Source organism: Carya illinoinensis, chromosome 1, assembly GCF_018687715.1.
Source record: "Carya illinoinensis cultivar Pawnee chromosome 1, C.illinoinensisPawnee_v1, whole genome shotgun sequence".
Lineage (NCBI taxonomy): Eukaryota > Viridiplantae > Streptophyta > Magnoliopsida > Fagales > Juglandaceae > Carya > Carya illinoinensis.
In genome coordinates this window covers 37,713,770-37,723,731 of record NC_056752.1, presented here as the reverse complement: position 1 = coordinate 37,723,731, position 9,962 = coordinate 37,713,770, and the positions used below count along the sequence as shown (strand labels likewise).

Sequence of the window (9,962 nt, the reverse complement as noted above, 5' to 3'; positions counted from 1 at the left end):
GCATAAAAAACCAGACGAGCTATCATCAAAGTCAAAGAGCAATGCGATTTTTTTTCCGATCGGTGAAAATGACATTTTTTAGAAACTTGGAGCCTTCAATCTCGTTTGTCAACAACATCAGGCGATTTTTTTAAATCTCCAGCCACACTTGTCGGGTCACGGACGGATCCAATTTTTTTTTCAACTATCTACAGTGTCTACTAATGCACCGTTTTCTTCAGTCCATTTATTTGTTGCGGATCCTTTTTAATGATGTCAAAAGTAGGAGAAGTGTTAGACTAGAATATTAATATTATTTGAATTGCTAAAATTGTTATATATGCTTGGAATTATATTTATATTTTTGCTTAAATAACTAACGCACATTCTCAGGGGGAGCTTAAGTATTAATACAGGTTTCAGGTTCTATCAAGTATTTGTCATCATCAAAAAGGGGGAGATTGTTGAACCTAAGGTTTCAAGTTTTGTGTAATTATATATCTACACATGGATTTTGATGATAACAAATGAATTCAAAGGATAAAGGAGTTTCAAACTCAAGTTGTTTACACAATGGAGCCAAGTATATCAAGGAAACAGATATAAGTAAGAAGGGAATAAGTCCACATTAAAGTCATAGAGTAATGTTGTAAATCTCTTAAAAATTCGAAATTAGGATTAAGGTTCAAAATTAATATTTTATCATAAAACATTCAAATACATTTTCCACATGTGCATGAAGTTTTTGAAAATTAAATTTGAAAATTTTGAAAGATAATTAATTGTCATTTTTCACATGTGCATACTTTGATTAAAGGGTTGAACTTTGAAAATATTAAAGATGATTGATTGTCATATTTCACATGTGCATGTTTTATTTGAATATTTTCAAAAGTGATTGATGTTTTTTTTTACTTATGCAAAAGGTAGATGATTTTGTTTGAAATATTTGAAAATTAAAGTGTGCTCCTTTTGTCATATGCAAATAGTAAAAGATTAGGTTTGAAATATTTGAAAAGTAAAGTGTGCTCCTTTTGTCATATGTTAAAAGTAAAAGATTAGGTTTGCAATTTTTAAAAAATGAATGATGTTGTCTTTGACAATTGAAAAAGAAGAACCTTTTATTTGAATTTTTTGAAAAAGTTAATGATGTTGTCTTTGACATATGAATCTTTCTAAATTTGAATATGAAATCTCATGTGCCTATAAATAGATCATTTGAGAGCTTCACATTTACAACATCCAGACCATACAACATTCATTCAAAACTTTCATTCTCTCTTCTCTAAGCATTGAGCATTAATCTTTGTTCATTTTGAGAGATATAGTTTGCGCTGTATTGTTCTTATTTCACTCATTGATGAATGTTTTCTGATAATTTACTCACTATCAGCTCTTGTATCAGTAAAAAGGTGTGTATAACCCTTGTGCGTGTAGAAAGTTTTCTACACAGGGAATAGTTGAATCACCACGTGTAAGGTGATTGCAAGTGTAGAAGGTGTTCTACACGGATCCTTTGTAGCGGTGTTGTTTAAAGGTATAATAGGTTTTATCTCCATCTGAATGAGGTTAAATAGTGAATTTTGACATCATCAAAGGGTAGCTTGAGGCGAGAACGTAGGCAGTGGGACCGAACTTCGTTAACAAACTGAGTTTGCTTCTTTCTTACCCTTACTCTTTATATTTATTACTGTTTTGTATTTTATTTATATTTTATATTGTATATTTGATTTATAATTGTTATTTTTTTAAATATAATTCAATTCACCATCTTCTTATATTAGTCATTTGGGTAACAAATTTAAAAAATCCTAATTTATGTTAAGGTTTCGAATTAAAACTCTAAATTAGGATAGGGGTTCATTATGAAACCCTAACCTAATTTATGCTGTTAGAACTCCAAACTCAATAGTAGTTTCTAAATTGAAACCCCATAATGTTTTAAATTATTTGACAAATTTAATTTTAAATTCAATCGTTACGGAAACAATTTCGGGAAAAGCAACTCCATCTCGATTTACACAACCGCAATTTGACTTTGATATACCACGTCTTTTAACTTTGTTAATTGATTCTTTGTTAATAATGTTGTTATTTTTCCCTTATTGATATTTTTTTCATTTTGAGAATTTGACAAACCACCATTCATACTCTCATTTTTATGCCTTTGTTTCCAGGTTTTATGATGTTAATTGGAGTTGGCAAATGCTTACTACATGTTGTTAACTTTATTTCATTTTTTTAAAATGTATTGTAATTATTGTAACATTGTTATTCATTTAAGCTATTTGAAAATTTGTGATATTTATAGATTAACTTTTAATAGTTTTAGATTAATATGTAATGGTTTATATTACTTGTAATATGTTAAAATTATTAATTAGCAACTATATTAGGTTTATTTATATTTAGTGATAACATTTAATTTTATATTTTATACATTTAAATTAATTGAAGTAAAAGCAGGCTTTGGGTTAAAATTAGCTTAAAACGGATTTTAAGAGGAAAAAAAAAAAAAAAAAGCCTCAAAAACAAATTCTAGAGCCGATGGAACCATTGAGGCCCACTGGTGGGTGGACAGCCCTCCAATCCTCCCCTGGCATCCAAACGGGGGCACTGCCCAAGGGGCGGGGCCCAGGGCTCAACTCACCCCGTGCGATTGGGGTCCCTCGCCCCTATTATCTTGTTTCTTCTTTTGTATTTCATTTAAGTTTCTTTCGACCATAGTAACCTCACATCAAATACACGAGGAAGCTATGAAACTTTACCAACAATGGTCATTCTTTTCGTATCTTTTTGTTTCTTGTTTTTTTTTTTTTTTAATGCATTGAGCAATTGTTACAATTTGGACCTTTTTACTGTGCCGCCCAGTTCTTATTAGTGGACATACCCACTAGTACAATCTCACTTTTTTTAAAATATTTTTTAAACATTTTTAAATATAATTTTTAAATACATAAATTTACTATTAGTAACATTTTTAAACATTTTGAAAAAATTAAAATGCATTAATGATCAAACATGGGAGACAAACTGACATTTTCCTTACAATATATGCAACAAACTCAGCTTTAACAAAATAGGTGACAGAATTGATAAGATTAGACCAATAAATCGTTCTTGGTGATTATTTCCAAGCCATCTATTTAAGTTTAGATATAAAGATGGTTTTAAATTATTTTATCTTATTATTATAATATTTTTAAATTTTTATATAAAATATAATAAATAATTTAATTTTTTTAAATATTAAAATAATAATAATATTAAAAAATAATATTTTAATAACGTTATAACAAATGACAATTCCTTTTCTGTGACAAGTGATGTCATGTTTAATTCTCTCACCCGTGATACAATAAAAAACCAACCCGTGAGTTCGAGTTTACACTTGTCACCATTTCATCTTCCCTTCTAAAGAGAAGGATCTATTGTCAACCCTATTTTTGTCCCTTTCTTTATTATCCATTGTAGTCACCTCGAGTATCAGCAAAATTAACTTATAGCTGCATTTTAATTGATTTTTTGCTAGGGAACTCTCTCTTACTCTTCTATTATACGCGTGACAATTGTTGATACACTCATAATTTGTTAAGATATAAACTAAATAATAAAATTTATATTTTTTATTAATTTAATAAATAAAAATTTATTTATTTTCCCACGTATATAAATTTAAACAACTATTTTTTTAATAATTTAATATATACTTAGGGATTGATATTGGAATGAAATGAACAATAAAATTAAGATTCGAACGTCACATGGTAAATGGGGACGCCCACAATTGGCTTAAAGTTAAACCATGCATTGAAGTGGAATTTTAGCCGCTTCATTATAAGATAAAGGCTGGCCATTGTGGCAAGCAAGAAAATAAAGAATTATATGCGAAGAGAATGATCATTTGTAATCAAACAGACTTATTTTGATTAAAAAAAAAAAGTCATTTTACAGAAAATAATTGGCCATAATTGAACAGTTTTCTTTTAGTGAAGTTACTATGGTAAAAGAGAGTCTCACCTGACCATCTCGGCTAGGACAAAATATAGAGAAATGAAATCAATCTCTCAATGGATGGGTCTATGTTGAAATGGCTCTTAGCATGTGGAATATTGGAATATTGTCCATGACTCACTCCACCACTGAGGAAGATGATTTCAGACCAAAAGCATTGGTGAAAAAGTAGGTAAAACAACTAAATCAAAATCTAAGATTTACTTCTTGAGGTAAATGCTTCTGCTGTACATTTTATGCTTATGCTCTGATTCAGAATATCTAACACATAAGATATTGATTTGATGTATTATTAACTCATTATTTATCTCAAAAGAAAACTGATAACTATCAATAGATAAAGTTATTTCATTCATATTTTAGGACGTATGAAATCAATAAAGAGAGGGCTTGTGTGAGGTATAATTCCTAGCAGAATCCGAAGTATCATGGCTGAAAACCATGAACTGTCGTGTCACTTGTCTGAGGTAGTACGTAGTTACATAAAGCTCACCCCAAATTCTCTATCACAACTATGAACCAACTCTTTGAGTCTATTTTACTGAGTCCATCCGTGAGAGCGCCTACACGTGACAGATGCAGACAACAACATGTATTTGCCATCCCAAAGTTCTAACTTTTATGGCAAAGAAGTCGACAGTTTAGTATTTCATCCTTATATATATTTCATCCAAATGGAGCTTTGCTTGGTGACAGAAACTTTCCAATCTCAATTTATCGCTGTTGTTATTATTAATGTTCTAATGTATGTGTACTTGGTTTGAAGTGAAGTGTCATGATGTGAGATTTAAAAGCAGGCTGGGAAGGCTTCTTTTCCGGCCTTTGGCCGGCTATGGACCCATGTATGGAATTTGCAGGACGCACCCTGTTTTAATCCTGTTGTCTCAGTCGCACCTTGCTACTATATATATATATATACACACACACACACACACTTCGTGTCTGCTTTTATGGCCACAAGGAGCTAAACAACAAGAAAGAGTCACGAGTCCTGCTGCCTTTGCATGCATCAAAACCACCAGATTCACCCATTTGCTTCTATTCTATATATTTTCCTTTTAAACTCGGCTCATCCGCCAACTACAGGTGGATGTCTCTCTCAGCAATATAAAAGAGCCATGTAGGAAGAATGCAAATATTGATATCACATGAAATTTGGTACGTGATATTGACCTACTCTGCCTTAGAGTAAGTGGCAATGTACTGAGCTAGGGAATATAACATCTCAATCAATATTTGAAATTTATTTTTGGAGAGAGAAAGGGTGGGGGGGGGAGTTCAATAATACAAACGAGGAATTTCTGTACTAAAATTATTGATTCTGGTCTTATTCGGCGGCTGATTATGTCTCTTTAATTGGACAAAAGTCTTTGGAAAAGTTTGAAGACTCGTTCGTACATAACGTTTAAGATTTTAGTCGAGAGTTATTTGGGTGCTCGAGATGCCAAATGCTGACAAAATTCAGTTGCCATGCAATGATCAGGCCAATACTCTTTTGAGTCTTTCTCATTGTATGAGCAAATGATCTTTTATTCTCCTAGTGCATACGTATGTATAAATGCAGGGTTCTGTTCTTAACCAATAATAATAAAAAAAAAAAAAATGTGGCACATTCCAACGTATTTCATTAATCAGAGCCTTAATAGAGGTTGGAAATTAGGACTCAAAAGACTTCTCTTTCCATCGTGACTGCATTCAATTTATTTCAACAAGATTCCAATTATGTTATATCGATGTTCTTCCTTGATGGCACTCCATTTTGGAAATAAGAGCCTCAAAAATCAGATAGAAGCTCAAAACGAGTAAATCTGCAGTTCCTCACAGCTTCACCTCCACTAAAAAACAACAGAGAAGGAATAAACATGAGATCATCTTTGGACGACATGATGCTGAAGCTATAATAAAGAAAAAGCAGGTTTGAGACGACAACAAATAAATCCAGTACTGAAACTGAAGAACAAATACTACTTTGCTTAAGGTTGCCACAGAAGACCAACCTCCAAAAGCCCTACAAAAGCTTCCAACCGTTTTCCTAGCTAGGGACAGTGGCATTTCATCAACCGGAACTTGACACGTGTCAATCTTAGGCATGAGGTCACTTGTTCTGACAAAACTTTTAGCTTCAATATAAATGTGAGCCTTCAAATGTTACTTGCCTGCCAGGATACTTTATTTGAGGCCAGTAGAAAGTTGATTCGTTCATTCCTTCTTGCTCTTCGCTGCAATAAGAATTCTGACCCCTGAACTTTTTGTACTTTCCAGAGGAACACTTGGGTAGCTTTTTGATGTGCTTTCTACTCAAACATCCAGAGACATCCTTCACAGACTCAACAGTGTTGAAGAGTGGCTAGATAACCATAAGCCTTCAAAAAATTTCTTCTCATGGGCCTCGCTCGCAAGCTACTAGTCGTTTGGATCACGGCGAGCCTTCTCTTCCAGAATTCAAGCAATGTGGAAGGAAGATTTCATTACCACAAGAAGCAGACGATTATAAGCTCCCTTGCTTCTTCCCCTGACGCTTCTCCCCCTGACGCTCAAGGCCCTTCATCCCCAGACACTCCCCCTTCTGTTCCGTACCCAAATGACCCCGGGAATTCTAGTACAAACTGTGTTTTTGATGTAACATCTTTTGGGGCAGTCGGAGATGGTTATGCTGATGACACTGCTGCATTCACTGCAGCATGGAAAGCAGCGTGTGCAGTAGAATCAGGAGTGGTCCTAGCTCCCGCAGATTATTGTTTCAAGATCACCCCAACAATCTTCACAGGGCCATGCAAGCCGGGACTTGTATTTCAAGTACAGATTCCTTGTTCTTTGTGGCCATGTCATTCATTAGAGATAGATAGAGGTTTGGTATGTACATCTCAGTTCATTCTAAGCTTATTTCATTTGTGAAAAGGTGGATGGGGTCCTAACACCACCGGATGGACCAGATTCGTGGCCAGAAGCAGATAAACGCAAACAATTGCTTCTGTTTTACCAACTTGACCAGATGAGTTTCACAGGAAAAGGAACCATTGAAGGGAACGGCCAGAATTGGTGGGATCTCCCATGCAAGCCTCACCGGGTAAATTATATGCCAAAACTGTATTCACTGTCATCTATATATTTTACTCATCCATGAAAATGAATTATTACATTACTAAATGCTAGTGATATGCCATTTCAGGGTCCTAATGGATCAACAGTGTCAGGACAATGTGAATCCCCTGCTGTGAGTAGAATTATCAGAATCCCAACTCAAAGATTTCTGATAATCAAGAAGCTTTTTACTGACTTAATTACATCAATCTTATTTTTTTTCTTTTACAGTTAATCAGGTTCTGCATGAGCTCCAATTTGGTGGTCAGCGGTTTGCAGATACAAAATAGTCCTCAGTTCCATATCAAATTCAATGACTGTGAAGGAATATTGGTAGAAAAGTTGTCCATTTCTTCCCCAAAACTTAGCCCCAATACTGATGGGATCCACATTGAGAATACGAAGGGTGTGGGGATATACAACTCCTTGATAGCTAATGGTAAGAAAATAATTAATGTCTCACTCAATCCGGCCATTAAAATTCTTTAACAAGTCACTTACCCTTTAATGATGAGAATATCACGTGTCTAAATTTGGAGACTAAAGCCTCATTTGTTTACACAAATGAGATGAGATAAAAGTTCAATAAAATATTATTATAATATAATTTTTTAATATAATTTTTATTTTGTGATTTAAAAATTTTGAATTATTTATTATATTTTATACAAGAGTTTAAAAAAATTATAATAATTAGATGACATAAAATGAGATAAGATAGATATTTACTATTACATGTAAGAATGGTACTAGCGGACCACCTAGCACTTATTGCTAGGCGTACCACTAGGACAAATATGAGAATTATTTTTTTTATCTTTTTTTCGTAAATATTTTTTTAACGTATTTAATTATTAAGAAAAAAATTAAAAAAATATACAATCTCACTAATAATTACTCATTTAACCATTAAGTAAAAAAATTAAAATATATAAGCAGTAAGATTGAGAAGCTCCACTAATATTTTCCTTACTTGTAAACCTTTTGGAATGATGCGGAGACGTAATAATGGAGATTGATTTAAACAGGTGATGATTGCATTTCCATTGGACCCGGGTGTTCAGATGTTGATATAGAGGGTGTCACTTGCGGACCTAGTCACGGGATAAGGTGCTTATTAATTATTATTTTTCTTAAATGTGGGAAGAAGAAAGCTTGGTTTTTTCAACTCCCAACTCGAGTTGAGCTATCTTCTGCATTCATTACTATTCAGTACTCTTGCTATATATTATGCTAAAATTGAGTGATACTCTCTTATCTTTTAGTTTAGTTTATCTGAAAGCATGCATGTACAAGGGATGATAATTTGTGACCACTAGAATCTTCCGAGTAGCCTCTTGGAAGTATTATCTTCTGATCGTGACCTTTGCCAACCAAAATAAAGGCGGAAAAAGCAACCAAGTCTTGTTTACCAACTTGATGGGTTTCACGCCAAAATCCGTGCAACGGTAACAAAGAGAAAAAGGAAATTAATTTTACTGCTCATCATCTCACACACCACATATCATATATTAATAATAGTAGATATAATCTTACAAAATGTGAAAGTGTCGCGTATTCCATTTAAAAAAAATGGAGCCTACAATTAAAAAATTATTTTTTTTGGTATAGATTTCAGATTTAATATCCCTGACTAGTAGTCTCCCATGTTCTCTGCAGCATCGGAAGCCTTGGAGTGCAAAATTCACGGGCATGCGTTTCAAACGTAACAGTTCGAAACGTAGTCATCAAGGAATCAGATAATGGGCTAAGGATCAAGACATGGCAAGGTGGGACGGGTTCTGTAGCAGGCGTATCATTTGAGAACATTCAAATGGAAAATGTTATGAACTGCATGATCGTAGACCAGTATTACTGCTCGGCAAAGGCTTGCTTAAACCAGACATCAGCTGTACATGTCGGTGACATTTCCTTCAGGAACATAAAGGGCACCTACGATGTGCGCAGGCCTCCTATTCATTTTGCCTGCAGTGACACTGTTGCTTGCACTAATATAACACTCTCAGAGGTGGAGCTGCTCCCAGAAGAAGGGGAGCTTGTGGATGATCCATTCTGCTGGAATGCTTATGGAAATCAAGAAACCTTGACCATACCTCCCATTAACTGCTTGCAAGAAGGAGAACCTGAGACCGTCGTTGAGCAATCCACATATACATGCTAACTTAGGTGTTTTTGGTTTTTGCTGCTAGTTAATTTGCTAGAGAAATGCTTAGTTTACAAAGAAATTTTATAAAAATAAAATTTATAAACTGATGGGCACAATAATTATAAAGTTTTTTTATATTTAAAAAATATATATATTATATCATATCATATCAATATGAGTTTAAAAAAAAAAAATACTTGAGTTTGAACTCTGTAAACCTGTTACTTTGCTATACAAAATAATGTATTAAGCCCAAGGAAGCCCTCATCTGTTATGGGTCTTTATTATTTGCTACATACCTATTTGGGTTTCTCCCCTTATTGTGTGATGAGATGTGCACTGGGTCTACCTTTTTGGGCCTATACTGTATATTGATTAGATGCAGACATTGAAGTAATATTATCATGGCTATTTGATAAAGAATAAGGGAATGTTCAGACGGTTGGAGTATTTTAAAATTTTATAAGTGGTAATAAAATGATTTGGATAAAAATATTATATTGAATCTTGGAAAAAGAGTAAGAAAAAATTAAATAAAAATATTATAAATTTAAAATTTTATTTAAATATTATTTTTGTTTTTAAAATTTGTAAAAATTGTATTGATTTTTATATTTTGTTTCAAGTTTATAAAAGTTGTATTGATTTTTATGTTTGAATAATATTTAAGTAATATATAAATTTCAAATTAAAAAATGTTTTATATTTGAGTAATATTTAAGAATAAAATTATGAAAAATTT

The 9,962-nt window shown here is 33.0% G+C and overlaps 1 protein-coding gene across 1 annotated transcript; it reads left to right on the top strand.

The window, feature by feature from the left end:
• The first annotated feature begins 6,147 nt into the window (after nucleotides 1-6,147).
• Nucleotides 6,148-9,476, top strand: LOC122317396 (polygalacturonase At1g48100-like). Its single transcript, XM_043134476.1, has 6 exons — nucleotides 6,148-6,789; nucleotides 6,893-7,060; nucleotides 7,163-7,207; nucleotides 7,306-7,513; nucleotides 8,103-8,184; nucleotides 8,734-9,476. The coding sequence occupies exons 1-6, from the start codon at nucleotides 6,376-6,378 to the stop codon at nucleotides 9,233-9,235; spliced, it is 1,419 nt and encodes a 472-aa protein (XP_042990410.1). The 5' UTR covers nucleotides 6,148-6,375; the 3' UTR covers nucleotides 9,236-9,476.
• The last annotated feature ends 486 nt before the right edge of the window (nucleotides 9,477-9,962 follow it).

Coding starts and splice junctions, on each gene's coding strand:
- LOC122317396 (XM_043134476.1), top strand. CDS start 6,376: ATGGGCCTCGCTCGCAAGCTACTAGTCGTTTGGATCACGGCGAGCCTT. Junction 7,208..7,305: donor GACAATGTGAATCCCCTGCT/GTGAGTAGAATT, acceptor TTTCTTTTACAG/TTAATCAGGTTCTGCATGAG. Junction 7,514..8,102: donor CAACTCCTTGATAGCTAATG/GTAAGAAAATAA, acceptor TGATTTAAACAG/GTGATGATTGCATTTCCATT.